Source organism: Octopus bimaculoides, chromosome 14, assembly GCF_046866305.1.
Source record: "Octopus bimaculoides isolate indiv1 chromosome 14, ASM4686630v1, whole genome shotgun sequence".
In the NCBI taxonomy this organism is placed as follows: Eukaryota; Metazoa; Mollusca; class Cephalopoda; order Octopoda; family Octopodidae; genus Octopus; species Octopus bimaculoides.
The window spans coordinates 3,854,376-3,874,788 of NC_142941.1; the positions used below are offsets into that span (position 1 = coordinate 3,854,376).

The 20,413-nt window shown below is 39.0% G+C and overlaps 1 protein-coding gene across 4 annotated transcripts in view; it reads left to right on the forward strand.

Moving 5' to 3' along the window:
- Positions 1–18,690, forward strand: part of LOC106870070 (uncharacterized) — a 26,351-nt gene extending 7,661 nt beyond the window's left edge. For 2 of the 4 annotated variants that reach the window (XM_052972946.2, XM_014916038.3), the window contains exons 2-3: positions 9,355–9,624; positions 10,682–18,690. In XM_052972946.2, coding sequence (XP_052828906.1) covers positions 12,034–15,675 — 3,642 coding nt within the window. In that variant the 5' untranslated portion in view covers positions 9,355–9,624; positions 10,682–12,033 and the 3' untranslated portion in view covers positions 15,676–18,690. The remainder of the gene's footprint in view (positions 1–9,354; positions 9,625–10,681) is intronic. The other 2 variants (XM_089363168.1, XM_052972948.2) reach the window with 1 other exon arrangement.
- The last annotated feature ends 1,723 nt before the right edge of the window (positions 18,691–20,413 follow it).

Sequence of the window (20,413 nt, forward strand, 5' to 3'; positions counted from 1 at the left end):
TATTTTATAAGGCATCTCTTCGTCCACTACTCCACTTTATTTATCAACCCTGGAAGGATGAGAGCCAAAGTTGAGCTTAGGAGATGTGAACGCACAAAGTAAGATGACCAAATGTCTCTGCCAATTCATCTTTCTACCCACCTTAGCTAGACTCTTCATCTCTCTACTCCTCTACTCACCATAACCAGACAGACTCCTCAACTTTCTGCCCACAATAGACTCCTAATCTCTCGACCCAACTTAGCCAGACTCTTCATCTTACCACCCACCTTATCTCGACTCCTCCCCTCTCTTTGTCTCTCTCTACCCACCTTAACTAAACTCCTAATCTCTCTATCCAACTTAGCCAGACTCTTCTCCCCCTCCCCCTCATCTTTACACCCATCTCATATACCCCTTCACTCTTAATTACTTCAACAGTACCCTTATTTTTTCTATTCACCTCAACTGATGTTACCTCTATCTTCATATTGCACCCCCCCCCCCCTCCCCAGACCCCTCATCATTTATCTCCAAATGCAACAAGCCCTCGACAGAACAACATTGCCCTATTTCATACCACCGAACCAGTTAGTCAAAGAGAGGAGTGGAAGAGCAGAGAAACGGATTTGCTGTTGCATAGCTACAAGTCTTCCAACTTCTACATTACGGCCCTTAGCCACTCTAATCTCCTCGCTTCCATCACCAGTATTAAGTTACGGACTTGGCACAACTTATCTTACATTTTCTTTTTTTTTTTGCGTGTGAGTCTGGCCTGTTGCTGTAAACTCTAGCTCTTTGATTGCTCTTCACTGTATGCTACCAATGCACTCTGAGCAGTTGCAATGCACCAGCCAACTGCATGTCAGACATACCACTTCCTTTTGAACATTCCCTTCCCTTCATTTTCCTCCTCTTCGTCATCATTCTATTCATTATCATTGATTTAATGAGAGTCAGACCTGCAGAACAGCTGAACTTTCTGTCCCCCACACCCAGCTCTTTATTCTTATCACTTCATCCATCTTTCTAGAGGTCGTCCTGCCATAACCAGCTTGCAAGGGTCACTCAACACCATTTGTCTTTTCCTTATGGAATTATGGGATCAGCCTTGCCTTCTGTCCTTACAAGATCAATAAAATAAAGTACCAGTTAAGCACTGAAGTTGAAGACATTGGTTTCAAACTTTGGCACAGGGCCAAAAATTTGAGGGGAGGGGCAAGTCAATTACATCGACCCCAGTGATCAGCTGGTCCTTATTTTATCGATCCCAAATGGATGAAAGGCAGAGTGTAAAAACGGACGAAATACCACTAAGCATTTTGCCCAGTGGGCTAAAGATTTGGCCAACTAACCACCTTAACTGAAGCCAAAGAAGAACTGACAAACCCTCTTCCCTTAAAAACTTTCTGGTCAGTACCAATTGGTAAGAGCAGTACTGAGTTCAAATCCTGCTGGGGTTTACTTTGCTATTCATCCTTTCAGGGTTGATAAACTAAGTACCAGTTGTGCACTGGGGTCAGTGTAATCAACTTACCCCCTACCCTTAATATTGCTAACCTTGTGCCAAAATAAGTAAGAATTATTAAGGGCAATTGGCAGGCAGAATCATTATTAAAAATACCTTGCTGTATTTCTTAGGTTCTCGGTTCAAATCCCACTAAAGTCAACAGAACATTTCATCTTTCTCAGGTTTAAGAAGCGAAGTACAAAGGAAGTCCTGGGCTTGATTTCATTGGTTTTTAAAAAGGGTTTTTTTTTTGGCAACTATACAAACCTGGTGAAGAAACATCCAGCTACATGTGTATGTCACTGAGTGCATTTCCAGTCTGAGCTAATGGTTGATTCATGGAATTTCCAACTGCAAGAGCAATGAGGAAACGTGCATAACTCGTTACAGAACAAATATAACAAAGGACTTTGTTCAAATGGTTACCAGTTCTTAAATTTTTAATACCAATATTTACATCCTTCCCCACCAGCTCCAATAAATATATACATCATTTACATTATTTACATTTGACAGATATTTGTCCGCATCTTGTTTGTTGTTAATACAATGTTTCAGCTGATATACCCTCCAGCCTTCGTCAGGTATCTTGGGGAAATTTCGAACCTGGTATATGGCATAGTGGTTGAGAGTGCGGGCTAGGGCTACTAACCCCAAGATTCCAAGTTCGATTCCAAGCAGTGACCTAAATAATAATAATAATAATAACATCGATAAAATACCTTAGGAATACATATGGTTGGAATGTGAACTTCTTAACCACACTCAGACACACACGCATGTATATATAATGGGCTTCGACACAGTCTCCACCTACCAAACTCCATTCACAAGACATGGGCCACTCCAAGACTGTGGTAGAAGTGACTTGCTCTAAGGTACTGTTTAGTTGAATTGAACCTTGAACAACCATTCCTCTGCCTTATGATAAATAGATCCTGTCTAAGGTCTACGTATTGTTTTACTTCCAACTGATATATTGACTGTGAGCTTGAGTGATGCTCTTCACTCTACTTTTATAACATGGCATTTTCCCAAGTATCTTGTTGGTTTCGTGATGTTTATTGATCTCTTTCTCTTTCCTGACATCTTGCTCCACCTTCAATATTTCACACCGTTTAATCTTAACTCTTAATCAGATATTTCACTCAAATTCCCATTGCATGTAATAATCTCAAGGAGGAGGAGGAGGAGGAGCTGCTGGTGATGGTGGTGGTGGAGGAATAGGAGGAGTTCTTGCTTACTTTTATCTTCTATCTTTTACTTGTTTCAGTCATTACCCTGTGGCCATGCTGGGGCACCACCCCGAGGAATTTTCATTGAATGAATCTACCCCATTACTGTATCTTTTTTTATTTAAAGTCTGGTAGTTATTCTATCAGTCTCTTTTGCCAAACTGCTAAGTTACAGGGATGTAAACACATCAACATTGATTGTCAAGCAGTGTGGGAAACAGACACACACACACACATACGAAGGGCTTCTTTCAGTTTCTATCTACTGAATCCTTTCACAAGGCTTTGGTCAACCAGAGGGTATAGTAGCAGAGGACACTTGCCCAAGGTGCCACACAGTGGGACCGAACCTAGAACCATGTGGTTGAGAAGCAAACTTCTTACCACACAGCCCCACCTGCTGTTTATAATCTTAACTAAATGTGGATCAGACTGAATGCAAACCTACTCTTCCATCTTCTCTGCCTTAATATCCAAACATCTGATTTATAGACAACACCAAACTACTTCTCGATCTGGAGATGTTTGCCTTTGTAGGAATCGTACAAATCTTTGTTGGTTGTTTTCTTTTGTTCTTGAATTTGTATTGACCATCGAGCGTTGGGTCTCACAGGGGCAGTGACTGATGACCGCGACTTTTGGCAATACACCATGCTTGAGAATACCCATCATGCCAAGTGAGATCGTGGTCGTGGTCAATGCCGGTGTGACGTCAATGGCACCCGTGCTGGTGGCATGTAAAAAGCACCCACCACACTCTTGGAATGGTTGGCATTAGGAAGGGCATCCAGCTGCAGAAACCATGCCAGATAAGATTGGAACCTGGTGCAGTTCCCCGGCTTACCAGTTTGCAGTCAAACCATCCAACCCATGCCAGCATGGAAAGCAGATGTTAAATGATGATGATGATGATGATGATTACAGCCATGACCCCGCTGGAGGACTGCCAACATAATATGTTGTACACCTCACTGCTTGGTTTATTGTATTTGAACTGGCATTCTGTTGGTTGCAACAATCACTGATCCAATCAGTGAAACAGCTGACTTGTGAAATTAATATGCAAGCGGCTGAGCACTCCACAGACATGTGTACCCTTAATGTAGGTCTCAGGTTTTTTTCCCATTTTTACATTTTTTAGTCAGTGGGGAAGGCATAACTCATGCCCCTGTACAGAGCCTCCAAGACTGATGAGAGGGAAAAAGTTATCCCTAAACCGGACATTGAGGGCCCTTAAGGCTTTCAACAGACTAGGATCCACGAAAGGCACACTAAGTGCAGAGTGAAGCAATTGGGTGAGAATTCGGGGGTTATGGAAGTTTGGCACAACCAACTGGACACTGAAGTGTTTTCGTCAAAGTACTTTACGACATTGGTGACACACGCATGCGCACACACACAGAAATACATGCACACATGCATATATATTAATGTTTTTTTTTTTTGTTTATTTGTAAAAACCATTTTACATTGATCTGATGGGTTACTCTATATTTTTGTAGAGTAAAAATTTATCATTCCAACAATGGCTTAACTGGCTGAAACTTCGAAGTCACTGTCAGTAATATTCCCATTTAAGAATAAATATATATTAGAGAGGGGGAGAAAGAGAGACATTCCAATTTATTAATTGAACACGAATGACAAACATTTTCTCCTCATGAGAAATATGGTCAGAGAGAGCAAGGTGTTGAGAGATAATGTGAGAAACATTAAAATGTCTGATACTCAGCATCAAATCAGTGGTGCCAAGTGGGCAGCGCCAAAACGGCTGTGCCAAAACATCCCATACACCACTAAGTGCCAGCTGGTAGTTAAACTAAGTGATGGATTAAGTTTATCATTTTTATAGGCCATAACAGGATTTGAACTCAGAACAAATACCACAAGGTGTCTGGTTGGATTTTCTTATAGTTCTGTGCCAATCCACAACCATAGATTAGTCTTCTCTTTTTTATGGATCTGGTGCCACATAAAAAGCACGCACTCCACTCCGTAAAGTGGTTGGTGTTAGGAAGAGTATTTGGCCATAGAAACCATGCCAAAGCAGACAGCAGACCTTGGTGCAATGCTATGGCTTGTCAGCTTTTGTCAAACTGTCCAACCCATGCCAGCATGGAAAATCAATGTGAGATGGTGGTGGTTGTGGTAACGGATCTGAAAGGACGTCAGTCATTTTGTCCAGTGATCCAACGACTCTGCCAGTTTGCCATGGTAATGTGTCAGACTTTTAAGGAAATAATCCACTGACGGAGCATCTATGTGGTCACTCCATCTGCTAGAAATAGCTGCCAAATCAGTGAAATCACAATATATATTTATAAAGCACGCGTTGGATAATGTATTCCAACATAGTTACAAAAAGAGGAGATGGTCATGTTTGGCCTAATCAGGGATGACCTTGGACTAAACAGCAATAATGAAGAAAGAAAGGCCCTATATAGTCACTTGACTTGCTAGAAATAGCAACCAAATCACCCTCATCACAACCTTACATACCAATTAACAGATGGAGTGAGAGCTAAACGACCTTTTTTCAGATGAGACAAAACAGACAACAGATGATACCAGTGCCATTGAAAAGGCTGTTAGGAAGGAGGCCCCAGGGATAACTCCAGTTCAATAGTGCAGGTGGAGGGAGCAATGAAAACATAACAAAGTTCCGTTTATTCAAACCCTGTGGAAGGATTCCGACCACCACCTCAAGGAACTAAAGGTGGACTAACTCATTAAAGAACTTTGAGCAATTGGCAGTTCGGGTTGGCAAGCAGTTCACTGTGAGCTGTGATTGAGAGGGGTGAGTCTCATGTAAATAGTAACAGGAGTGCAACGTGTAAGTACTTTCTTTCCCCCCTGCTTCGTTATTGTGGATATCCAACAGACAAGGATATAAGATAAACTAAGTAAGTACTTGAGGGAAACTAGCTTTCCCTGTGCTGTCCAAAACAATGAAATCTGTTACAAGTACAAGCAGCAACAGCAGCAGCAACAGCAGCAACAGCAGCAGCATTGTCATCACCAGTACCACCACTGTCATCATCATCATCATCTCATCATCCCACATCATCATCACCTACATCACTGGTTCTCAACCAGAGCCTTTATGACCCTTGGGGTGGGGTCCACATAAGATTTTGCTGTTTCTGTGCAATAAACTGGTTATACTTCTACAGTACACAAAATACTTAAACATAAAACAGGGAGAACATTTGGGACCATATATGGTCTGCTTCAATGCGAATGGGTTAATATCAAACACTTTACAAAGTGCGCTGGGTATATTTTATCAGGGTGCAAGCTCTGTGTCCCCAACACTACAAGGTCCTTTGATCCCTTCATTGTTTATACTCAGCTCCCAATCGCTTTACATACATCATCACCGTCGTCATCATTCCTCAACATTTCGTGCCTGTATGCCATGCTGTCATGGGATGGATGATTCGACAGGATTCATGGCAGATTTTAATTGGACTTCCAATCTTACTTTCCAAGACAGATTGGAGGATCACATCTCACTCAGACATCTCAATTTTTGAGAACGTACAGAATTGTTTAAGATAAACAAAAGGTACTTTACACAATAGATAAATCCTGAGTTTTGCTTCATTGGATTCTAAACAGCTTACAGAGTATATAATCAAGACATTGTAAAGAAGAATGAAAAATTCTACATCTTCAAAATCCGATATTCCTTCAAGGACTGCATCATGCTCCAGTGTCTGCTTTGGCATAATCTGTGCAGCTGGATGCCCTTCCTAGCACCAACCATTTTACTGTGTTTGCTGGGTACATTTTTATGCAGCTTGCAGGGATAAAACAAAAAGTATGAGAGAAAAAGAAAAGACCTGGAGCAGAACAGTTCTCTTGGTGATGAGCAGCTTCATCACTACTCCAATATTCATTATACTATTAAATGTAGCTTTATCTGTTTCAAGTTCCACCGTTAAAAATGATTTACTTCATATCTCTTGAAGTTTCTTAATTCCTATGCTGTTAGCATCTTCCAATTCTCATGACCAAGAACAAACCTTCTAAAATGGATGAAGAAAATCTCAATGGCTTCTTTGGTATAATGGTTCTACTTGTGTCTCAAAGCAACCTTGACATGTCTACAGAAGATGTGGGTTTGGGTGTTATCAGCCCTGGAAAAATAAAAGGCAAAGGTGACATCAGCAGCTTTTAAATTCCAAAGACTGGATCCTCCATGATATTAGTTTTACCTCTGTGACTTAGTAAGGTGCAAGTGAGGGCCTCTCAATGTTTCTGAGATGCTGGACACTCACCTCATACTTTCATCTTGACCACCTTCAGAACCTCTTAACCAGATCCAGATCCTTTCCTCAACAATACGCACAGGATTGCCATTATGTGCAAGTTGAGTGGCAGCTTCAAAACAGCAATAGTCTTGCATCTTGCTACAAAATTACAGTAATTACAGGTGCAATATTAATCTGGTTCATTTAACAAACTCTTTGCTGAAATTTATTTGATCAAAAATGGTTTTCATCTGTTTCACCAGAAGCATCCAGAAAAACTATTCCCCACGAGTTTGATGTCATCAATTGCTCGATCCTTGTAAAAACTTTGTCTTTCATCAGGAACCTAAAGTGGTTCTTTCAGTAGACCTATTTTTGGATGTCAGCTGGTTGCCTGCCTCAGCTGAGGGTTGCAGCTGGCTGTCCCCACTGTACAAGATCTTTATCAGCCATAACACCATACAGCAATTTCCTTTCTACCATAGGCACAAAACCTGAAATTTTGGTGGTTGGGGAGAAGTCAATTACATCTACCCCACTACACAACTGATACTCATTCCATCGACCCTGGAAGGATAAGTCAACCTCAGCTGAATTTGAACTCAGAACATGAACACAGATGAAAAACCATTAAGCATTTTGTCCAGCATGCTAACAATTCTTGCAGCTCATCACTCAAGACTTTACAGTAATAATTTCAATAAGGATCAGTGCTTGACTGCACAGAACAGGGGTAAATGCCAGGTTTTTTTAAAATCTTGTGCTTCAAGAGAATGCTCTACTGGGGATTGGATGGTGAGCAGGCAGAGAAAACGATAGCAAAGAAGCTTCTGATCTTGGAGAGTGCAAGAGTACAACCTTTGCATCATCTTCCATGAGATGTCTTCTCTGTATCAAGCATACTAAGTTTTAAGCTACTGCTATGAAATTGGCCCATTGTGCTGGAGCCGTCTAAAATTTAATCCTTTTTGTTGCCATATCTCTATTGAAATACACTGACTGCAATTAATTATGAAAATAATGCATTTAGTAAAATAACTTTCAATTAACAAGAGATTTTGATGGAAGGTTTTAATTGAGATTTTTTTTGAAGCAGGTTCATATCACAAAACCAGGGTTGGTGTCAAAAGCATTCAACACATTCGTAAAAATTCCTCATTTAAAATTCTCCCTTTTAAAAGTTGCTATAAGGTTTCAAATAGCATGAAAGACAGAATATAATGCTTTCATTATTTCAAATAAAATGAAAAGTAAACACTATTATGCTTAATTTTTTTTTTGTTTTGTTTTGTTTCTAAAGTATTCATCTGTTAAAGTTTATATTATTTCAAATATTATTGCAATTAATAATTCCAGCTTTCAAAAAACATAAAAATCATATTCAGAAATACAATGAAATTTAAATGTGATGTTGAAAGAATGAATTGTTTTTCAATCTTCCCTGATATTTGAAATCACATACTTAACTTTTCAATGATATGATCTTTAAATATGGAATTTAATAACAACAGCATTCTAGGTACATACATTGTCCTGCCCCCCCCCCTCTCTATATATGTATATGTTCTTTTATTCTTTTAGTCATTTGACTGCAGCCATGCTGGAGCACCGCCTTTAGTCGAACAAATCGACCCCAGGACTTGTTCTTTGTAAGCCTAGTACTTATTCTATCATTGTCTTTTGCCGAACTGCTAAACACACCAGCTTCGGACAAACACAGACACCAAATACATACATATATATATATATATATATATATATATGTGTGTGTGTGTATGTATATGACAGGCTTCTTTAAGTTTTTGTTTACCAAATCCACTCACAAGGCTTTGGTCAGCCTGAGGCTATAGTAGAAGACACTTGCTCAAGGTCCCACGCAGTGGGACTGAACCCGAAACCTTCCAGCACCTGGCACAAATCCACCTACTACTCAATCAAGGCAGGAAGGGCTTTCTTTGTCTTATGAATTAGATGACAACCCCCACTAGTGCTGGTGTCGTGAAAAGACAACAAACCATTCAATACACTCTGTAAAATGGTTGGGGAAGGACATCCAGTCATGTCAAAGCAAACATTGGAGCTCTGTTTAGTCTTCTAGCTCGTTGGGATCCTGTCAAATTGTAGAACCCATGCCAGCATAGAAGACGAAGATTATTGTTGTTGTTGTCATTAACAAATTGCATGGAGTTTTATATGTGAGGGATAAAAAATGTAGTTTCAGACACTTGTCTCTTATCTTAAAGGAAATAGATTAAAGGGGCTAACAGTGGGGTTTTCTGAATTAACTTTCATCAATACAGACCCCATAAATTTCCTTGGATCTCAGACCTTACATTAAAATGTTATTGTTATTGTTTTTCCTGTCGTTTTCCAGGTTGAAAGCGGAGCATTTTGCAGAGACAAGACATCTCCACATAAAGCAAAAAACTGTGTGTCCCTTCTTTGGAGAATGTACCAGGGGTTTCAGGGTTTTACGTCGCAGACCAGCAGCTGTGAAAATATTTGTGAGAATGTATCACTAATGTTGTGGCATGTTTGGGGGTTCAAAGCCCAAGTATGACCAGAAGTTGCACTCAAGAAGAAGAATGTGGGATGCAAGAAAGAGGAAGAAGAAAAACAAAAAGAAACGTTGAAGAAAAGAAAGGTTTGTACTTTGTCATGTCGTTGTTGCTGTTGTTATTGTTTAGTTTCTGGTTGGTTTTTGATCAAATAGATCTATGATAGAAAGAGGTTCCACCTGTAACCATTCCCCCATTTTTTTTTCAACCCCCACCCCCCAGTCAGGGGCTGGGGTGGGGGTGTAAGATGTGGAGGCAGAGTGGGTTCTTGTAAAAGAGCTTCTCAGTTACTCACATTTAGTAATGAAGAGAGGGAATGTGTGTGTGTGAAACTTTTGCTTTTAAATGCTGGTGTTGATATTATTTATGTGTTTCCATTTGAACTCACACAGAACAGGTTATTTACTGTGGAAACAAACACCTGTTGATATTGAAGTTTCAGGTGACTGGCAGATGTCTACCTGGGATCACATCATCGACCACAGTCAGATGTGGAACTGACACTGCACACGCACGCATGCAAACACACATGCGCTCACATGCATTCACACGCATGCAAGCAAACACACACACACACCACAGTTGTTGTTTAGCCCCAGGTAAGCAATAATCAAGAGGGCTTACAATCAAAGGCATTCCTGCCATGACCATCATCCAGTGTTTTTTAAGGACTTCATGCTGTAAAGTTGTGATTTGAGGGGAATTTAGCTGCTGTTTCTATTAGGACTATCAACCAAATATGCTTGGGCCAAAGATGTTAAAAGGTTAAGTGACCAACAGTGACTTTGGTCAGTGTTATATAGTTTTTTTATTAGTATCCTTCACTGCATGATATGTTGCTTTACACTGGCCTCTGCTCATGTAGCCACATGGAGAATTGTATCATCAATATTATCAACAACAAGGTGGTACAGTCAGCACATGACTTTATACTAACTTGTTCCCACCAACACCATCCTGCTACCCATTATGCCACCCCTATTATAACTTTCATTATATCTTGCCCTCTTCTTTTATTTTTATTACATTTTACCCTGCTGTCTTTGTATTTAAATCCTGCAAACATTGTTATGTCCCATGTGGACCAGATTTCATATTTTCACACATTTCTTCTGTTTCTTTTTCTTCTTCTTCTTCTTCTAGGGTAACAGTTTTACTGTGGAGACTTTAACCCTCGACTTGATGTGAAGCTGGTTTTGTTACATTGTTAATAGCAACACACTGATGTATCTGATAGTCTAATGTAGTGTGTGTGTGTGTGTGTGTGTGCCACCATAAACAGACTGTATAACAGCTACTACTTTACAACAACCTGCAACAATCTTCTCCCTAAACATTGTCATATTGGATTACTAAATTTGTGTTCCTGCTGTTAAATAGCTCTGGTGGCCAACCGGTCATTGGTCAACCGTACTGTGACTGGATAGTATTGACAACTTAGCTCTGACTGAAGTATATTGGTCAACAGGGTTGTGACCAATGTACTTCAGCCATTGGAATACTGACTGGTGAGAGAAAAAAAAAACAAACCCTTGGTCAACATAGGCACTGACCAAAGTTAATTAATTAATCAGTGTAACCTGGTGATTGGACCTTCGACATAATTGATTATTTTAATTCAGTATTAAACTGGTAATGTGAACAGTGGCACAGTGAAGATAAAAATATCATTATAAAGAGTGGCAGACTCAATGAATATGATTAGCAGCAGAATCAACATAAACAGTGGCAGAACCAACATGATCAGGGACATTATCAACAGTGGCAGAATCGTAATAAAAAGTGACAATACAGGCTGTGAGAGAATGAACATATAACAGTGGCAGAAGTAATAAACAGCAGTGGTAGATAATAATAATAATATTGATATTAAGAAGAACAGTAATGACTGAAGTATAAAGTATCATTTGATGGTGAGAGACAGACGATAATAAATGATACGTGATTTTGAAAAATAACCGCAGGCCCTACCAAATATTGTTTGCTAGTGGCTTCTGTAAATTGGTTGTGTAGGGTTACAGAAGGCAGAGAAACTGGTATAAACAGTGACCGACAGTTAACACTTTACAATGTGCACTGCAACCACAACAAGTAGGTAGCAAGTTGTTAAAAGGAACCCCAACAGTTAACAAACTGTACAACAGTAAACAGTAGAACAACAGTGAACAGCAGAACAACAGTGAACAAGCTGTAAAGTTACAACAACAGCAATTGCAATCAAACAGAAAAATATCTAAATGACAAATAAACCATTTACACCAACAGCAACTACAACAACAACTTGGCCATTTACAACAACAGCAATTGTAATATTTCTTATCTATAATGACTTTAACAGATCCAACTAATTGTGAAGTTAGAACAAGAAATAAGCACAGCAGCGGCAGTGCAGTAGCTGCTGCTGCTGTTGCAACTTGTAAGCTCCCCCAGCAACAGTGCAGTTGTATTGATATATTTACACCAAGTTTCTCCTTCCAATCAATCCAACACTAACCATGTATCCAGGTCAGCCCACCTTCCCCACCCTTGAAAATACCCAGTGTACAATATACGGGCAGCCTATCTACCAGATAAACCAGTTGAAAATACCCGAACGAAGCCCTGTCAATGAAACGGGCTACTTCCCCAATCTTCTTTGGAAAGACCAATACCAAGGTCTTGGGATCTCTAATAATGTCCAAAACCTCACTCCGAACCGAGTGTCTGTCCCTTCTGTAACCCCATCCCCCAGCCCCAGCTATAAAAATAGCACCAACACAATCAGATTTGCCAGTTCTGAGAGCAGCAATGTTACTACAGACAGGAATCTGCGTATTCCTGATGTCTCTAGGAAAAGTGTTTACCAAGGAACTACCGGTTCTGATTCTTCACGAATACACAATGAAGGGGAACCGAAAAACTATCGAGTTCTCAACATACCAGGTAAAAGCTTTTCTTCCCCAGAGCCAGTCTCGAATAATCGCATGGACACTTCTGCAAAGACACAAAAAGGGGACTTCCCATGTAAATATTGCGGGAAGGTCTTCTCTTGTGAATTCTTTTTGAAGATTCATACTCGCATTCATTTAGAAGACACATCCTCTCCACCACCGCCACACCCCAATCATACCTCTCCCACCAACATTAGCAACAATAACAACAACAGCAACAATCATCTTCATCACAACAATAACAGTCACAACAATGCTATTAATAACAACAGTCATATGAATAATAATAACAACAACAGTCACAACAACCACAATAACACCAGCAACCACAACAACAACAATAACAACAATAATAATAATTTTTCTAGTAATCAAATTGGAGGTGGCAAAAGCGACTCCTGTTTCCAGGCACCATCCCCTGTCAAACCCCTTCATATGAATCCACACTTTAACACTGGGAACATCAATTCTTCTGGATCTGCTGTTGACAAACCGTTCCGTTGTAGTATTTGCTCAAAGACATTCAGTCATCTAACTAATCTAAAACTTCATCTTCGCACACATTCTGGTGAGAAACCATTTAGCTGTGATGAATGCGGAAAATCCTTCGCTCAGAAGAGCAGTCTCAAAGATCATCGGCGTCTTCATACTGGAGATTTGTTCTATTGCAGTTATTGCAAAAAACCATTTGCAAACCGCTTCTTTCTTCAGAACCATGAACGTAGCCATACAGGAGAAAAGCCTTTTAAATGTGATTTCTGTGGTAAAGCATTCGGCCAACGTACGAATCTTAAAACCCACCTCAGGACTCACACGGGTGAGAAACCATTTCAATGTGATCTGTGTGACAAATCTTTTGCGCAGTTGAATTGTCTAAATGACCACAGACGGCTTCACACAGGAGATACTTATGTGTGTGGTATTTGCAAAAGAGAATTCTCGAACCAATTCTTCTTGAAAAGTCATGAACAAACCCACAAGTCAGGAGAGATTTTCAAATGTACAATCTGTGGAAAGACCTTTTCCAACAAGTTCTTTTTGAAAAATCATTCCAGGATTCACAGTGGGGAAAAGCCATATGCTTGTGAATTCTGCGATAAGAAATTCTCGCAAAACGGGAATTTAAAGACACATCTTAGAATTCATACAGGAGAGAAGCCATTTATCTGTGACATTTGTGGTAAGGCATTTGCACAAAGAAACTGTCTGAATGATCATAAGAATCTACATACAGGTGAAACATTCAAGTGCGAATTGTGCAGTAAAAGCTTCTCCAACCAGTTTTTCCTAAAAAGCCATGAACAGATACATACTGGCGAGACTTTTAACTGCAATATATGTGGCAAAAACTTTTCAAATAAATTCTTTCTGAAAAACCATTCAAGAATTCATTCAGGTGAGAAACCATTTAAATGTGATATTTGCGATAAGCAGTTTTCCCAGAGAGGCAATTTGAAAATTCATCTGAGAATACACACAGGGGAGAAACCATTCGTATGTAATATTTGCGGAAAAGGATTTGCGCAAAGAAATTGCCTTAACGACCACAAAAGGATCCACACTGGGAACATGTATTACTGCTCCATATGTCATAAAGAGTTTTCTAATGAATTTTTTCTCAAAAGTCATCAGCAAGTCCATAAGAATACAGATGAAGTTTACACATGCTCAATTTGTGACAAAACATTTAACAACAAGTTCTTCTTAAAGAACCATGAAATATCCCATTCTGGTGAGAAACCATTTACCTGTGAAATTTGTGACAAGTCCTTCTCTCACCGGACAAACCTAAAAACACATTTAAGAATACACACAGGGGAGAAACCCTTTCAGTGTGATATCTGTGATAAAGCTTTTACACAGAAAAATACCCTGAACGATCACAAGAGGATCCACACCGGACAGCTGTTCTATTGCCCTGTTTGTAATAAAGGGTTTTCTAATCGCTTTTTCCTAAAAAGCCATGAACTCAGTCATTCGGACCAAAAGTCTTACGAATGTGAATTCTGCCAAAAACGTTTTACACTATCAGGTAACTTAAAAATGCACTTAAAAACACATACTGGAGAAAAAGATTATATCTGCGACATTTGTGGGAAGGCCTTTGCCCAGAAAAACTGCCTAAACGACCACAAAAGAGTACACACAGGAGACTTGTTTTATTGCAGCTATTGTAAGAGGTCTTTTGCCAACCAGTTTTTCCTTCGAAATCATGAGCGCACGCACACAGGGGAGAAACCATTCCAGTGCAGTTTTTGTGATAAAGCTTTTGCTCAGCGAGGTAACCTAAAGACGCATCTACGCAAACACACAGGTGAGAAACCATTTCATTGTGATATATGTGGGAAGTCCTATTCTCAGAAGAACTGTCTAAATGATCATATGCGTATGCACACAGGAGAATTGCTCTTGTGCCGCTTTTGTGGCAAAGAATTTTCAAACCGCTTCTTTCACCGTAACCACGAGCGTCTTCACACTGGGGAGATCCCATATCATTGCGAGTTGTGTGGGGAAGTGTTCTCCCACAGCTCTGCGCTAAAAGCCCATACCAAAACACACACAGAAATAGGTAAGAAACAAGTATTCTACTGTGACGGTTGTAATAAATATTTTACAGACCGGAACAACTTTACAAAACACAACTGCTTTCAAACAAACAATTCTGAGTTGTCGAAACATCAGCCTTCCATTAAGTCCCCAATGACAAACATCAGAACTAACAACAACAACAACAACAACAACAGCAACAGCATCAACACCAACATCAGCACCACCCCCACTCCACCCCCCTCTAACAACAACAACAGTATATACAACAGTAACAACACCACCACCACCACCAACAACAACAACATCAATAGCATTAAAGCAAATCCTACATCTATTCAGGAACCCACTACAGATATGTCAAAAGGGCCATGTCGAACAGACTCAAACTCTTCGGCTTCTATCAAATCCGACTCCAGCAAAGACTCGTTGACTCCAATAATAGTCCCCTCACCTGCTCCCCCCACATTCTTACACGAAATGCCCCCCAGTTGGGAGAACAACTACATTTGGCTGAGAGAGTTTCCTCTGCCCCCCATGTTAAGTTCTGGCTGGACTAATGTCCCCAACACAATGAATTATGACTGGAACAAAAATAATAAACAAGAAGACGAAGAAAACGCTCAGCAAAGCGCTAATTCTTCACCAAAAAGCCACTAAAGACAAAAAAAAAAGTGGAGTTTTTTTTTTGCAATTTTTTTTTTTCATGTGTGCATGTTTGTACATATATGTATGTATGAGTGTGAGTGTGTGTGTGTGTATGTGTCCTCCATTTGTTATATTTCATGTGTGGGATCTGCTATTGAAATTAGAAGTCAACTTTTCTGACAATCAGTGTACGAGTTTCACTGTTAGCTTGCTTTGGTTACTAGACTTTTCTGTTCATTGTGTCCACATCGTTGCTGAACATAAGTGTTCACCAACACATGTGCGTTCAGTTTTAGCCGGGGGTGTTGAATGCGTGTTCGCTGCTTTAATGAGATTTTTAAAACCCATACGTTCACTGTTTTAACAGGATTGCTGAACGTATGTGTGTTCACTGTTTTAACAGGTTTGTTGGACATTTGTGTTTACTGTGTCAAACAGCAGCAATATCTTCTACATAACCTCATGTCAAGATATTATAAACTCATTTCATTCACATATAAATATGTGTGTGTGTGTGTGTGTGTAGAATATATATACATATAGATGTGTATGTGTTTGTGTATGTAATTTATGTACGAATACTTACTCAGATCAACAAATGTTGACCATACATACACAAACACCCAAACACACACACACACACACACACACATTCTGATACTGTTGTAAATACTTAAATACATATATATTACATATTTGGGTACTTCTATATATACATACATATGTGTGTGTGTGTAAATATATGTGTATATATATATATATATATATATATATATATATATATATATATATATATATATATATATATATATATATATATATGTATGTATGTGTGTGTATATATATATATATATATATATATACCCCAAATAGCAACTATACCTATGTATATACATGTAACATATTGATGTATGTGTATATATGTGTGTATACTTGCAGTTGTGTATGTCTTTTAAGAGCAATTCCTGTTGCTTGTCCTAAGTGTAGTGTGAGCGACCAGCCAAAATGAAATAGTTTCAGAATGAAATTAATTTCTCAGAGAAAGGATCAGCCTCTCTCATCTAAAGTGAAGAGCTTGAGTCTGTGCAATTTGGACTGAAAAACCTTTCGTTAAACTCTCTTTCTCTACAATGCTCCTTCTATAGCTCAACATAAACTTGTTCCTCTCTCTTTCTCTCATTCTTCTTCTCTTTTTCATTCAAGACAATTTGCTCTTGGATCTATAAAGCAGTTTTCATTCAGTTTTTGTGGTTATCAATCACCAAGTGTCATCCCAGCCCGTTGGCGTCAACATTGCAATTAGGCAACCTGAAGTAGAAGAAGGGAGTCTTTCTAAGCATCTTGGCCAAAGATGGGCTACAGGCTGCACATGTGATGTAATTGTTTACTCCTTACGAATGGAAGGCTATCTATTGCTCTCTCTCTCTCTCTCTCTCTCTCTCTTCCCCTCTCCCTACCAAACCCTTCTCCCCTCCCCCTCCCTAGGGCAAACAACATTTTATGGTTTACAAATATCCAAAAGTCAACTGTTGGGAAAACGGTTTTGTTCTCTGGGCATCTTCAAAGAAGATAACATCCACGTATTTTTCTTCTGTTTTTTTTTTGATCATTTATTCACATCTTTTGTAGAAATCCACATTAGACAGTCATCGTGTGCTGGATACATTACAACTTAACTTAAAATTTCTATTTTTCAAAAGAGCGTCTGCTTTATCAAACTCTATCCCACTGCATAACTCAGCCTGCCAGAGACATTGATCAACAGCAAAAACGACTTTCATGATTCCACTGATAAATTATTTCTCCAGAATTTCTCAAAGCCACGTTATCAATAGACATCTTCGGTGCCACTCTTGTTCTTGGACAACTTAAGCAACTCCCTCTCACCTGTCCTCATACTCTTTATTTTCATACCTGGATCTGTACTGACTGCAGTCTTTAGATTAAGGCCACTACTTCCCATCAGCTTAGGGTTCCTCTCATGGTCTCTCCAGAAGATTATCTTGCTTCATAAATCCAAAACCATTTTGGTAAACAGCAAAACAAAATCACTGACTTTTCTTGGTTTTTTTTTTTTTTTTTTAAGAAAATTCTAATAACTTGCAAACAGGGCTGGTTGGAAGTGGGGATGTTCATTGCTGGCCAATGAGATACACAGTTTTCTGATGAGCAGTTATACATGTTGATGAATGAATTGAGAAAGACACAAGTTGAAAGCAGAAGGCAGTAAAACACAATTAATATATATTTATATGGGGACTATGAATCTCAGACAACCAGTTATGGAACCCGTGGGCCTCCATACATAGACAGCAAACACAGTAAATCTCATAGCTAACGAGACATGGAATTAATTAGTTTTGTAGATGAGTTGAAGTATGTGAACATGAGAGTTAATTAAACATGAAACATGTAGATACCACAGATAACCAAACATGGAGCCTTTGACTCCCATACGGCCCCTATATATATATATATATAACATGGAGCATTTTCCCCCTCATGAAACATGGATCACATGGGTATTTAGACAGGAACATACTGAGGAAGTTTGTGAATGTTGTACAGAACAAAACTACACAAAGAAGCTTCCAGATGTTATTAACAAGGTATCTGTGGGTCTTCATGTTCCCTTCTGACAGCATGTAATCCCCTTTTAAACTTTAGTCAACTCATGACTCTCATGCAACAGAAAAGGACTCCTGTCAGTAATAAATAACAACAAAGGACCTCTATTATCGACCTTCAAACTAAACACGACCCCTATGGACTCAACAAACAGCAACAGTAAACAAGAGAACCCTATTGAACTACTTTATGAGCCCCCAACAAAGACCAAAAACGAAAAGGGACCTGCTACCAAGTGAGACCTTTGATGCTTCTCAGTTTTGTACATGTGACTTGTGTTGTGTTGGATGAAATCTAATAAAGCGCCTTTTCCTGGCTTCAGGTGTCCATTCGGATGACGTCACCAATGGTGACTCTTCCTGTGGTGCCTACGTCCAGCTGGCTAAAGGTATCAACCGACATGTTTTGTTGCTATTATGCTCAGTTTAATGATATGTGAAAGTTACCATTTTTACCTACAGCACAATGGGGACAGATTCTGAATATTTAGCACCCACTTTTGAAAGGGTCATGTAAATATATTGGGGACGGTTGTGAACAGAGGATTAGAAAGAAAGTATTTGCAATTTGTGTGTCTGTATGTCCATATATATATATATATATATATATATATATATATATATATATATATGTATGTATATATAAGAAATAATTGAGAATCAGTTGAATTAGGTACTTAAACTGAGCCAAATCTATATGGTTGGCTGCTCTGAGGAGAGCACTTTATTTCAAATTGATGTAATGTTTTCATTGATTGATTCAGTGGAGCCGCTTGAAACAGCCGTAATGCACTGATACCAGGACATCCTTGTTGCTTATTTGCTATATATATAGGAGCGGCTGTGTAGTAAGTAAGCTTGCTTACCAACCATGTGGTTCCAGGTTCAGTCCCACTGCATAGCACCTTGGGCAAGTGTCTTCTACTACAGCCTTGGGCTGACCAAAGCCTTGTGAGTGGATTTGGTAGTTGGAAACTGAAAGAAGCCCATTCAGATAAAATTTGTAGATGTTTGTTAATTCATGTGTTGGAGGTCAATGTGTATGGTGATAACGAGAATGAAAAAACTTGTCAAATGGCTGAGAGTAAAACCTCTTTTAGTGACAGAGTAAGACATGTGAATTATCTTTGGTCTGCATAAAGGAGAGAGAAATATAGAGACCATTGAGTACATCATCATTAAACACTAGATATGGTCGTATCTGGTTGACTGACCAGGAATTTAAATCATAAGTTAGACAAATGAACTGGTATAAGTGCCAGCAGCAACTAGGAACTGTTTTGGTAAGTTGAAAGTAGAAAATGTGAAGGGAGACATAATGGATTAGTATTTCAATGGAGAAAGAAATTATAGTGATCTACCTATTTATCTGTGTGTTTTGAAAGTAAACAAATATTTTATTTACATAACACCAAACTTATATGTTGGTTTGAGGGAGAGTATGTTTATTCCACCAAATTTGACTGTCTACTCAAGATTTTCATTCTGCTCAAGAGACAAGGCTGGGATCTCTCATTAACCTGCCAACTTTTAATATAATAAATGTGTGTGAGTATATATATATATATATATATATATAATCTTTTCTACTCTAGGCACAAGGCCTGAAATTTGGGGGGAGGGGGCCAGTCGATTAGATTGATCCTAGTATGCAATTGGTACTTAATTTATCAACCCCGAAAGGATGAAAGGCAAAGCCAACCTTGGCGGAATTTGAACTCAGAACGTAAAGACAGATGAAAAACCATTAGGCATTTTGCCCAGCATGCTAACGTTTCTGCCACCTTGCATATATATATTATATAATATAACATACATATATGTATGTGTATATATATATTATATATGTTAATATAATATACGTACATATATGTGTGTATATATATGTATATTATATAATATACATGTATGTGCAAGTGTAGCTGTGTGGTAAGATTCTGTCCCACTGTCTAGCACCTTGGGCAAATGTCTCCTACTATAGCCCCAAGCTTCATTAGTGGGTTTGATAAAAACTGAAAGAAATTCATTGTATGTGTGTATGTCTGTATATATATAGGAAGAGCACTCCGTCGGTAACAATGACGAGGGTCCCAGTTGATAGGATCAACGGAACAGCTTGCTCG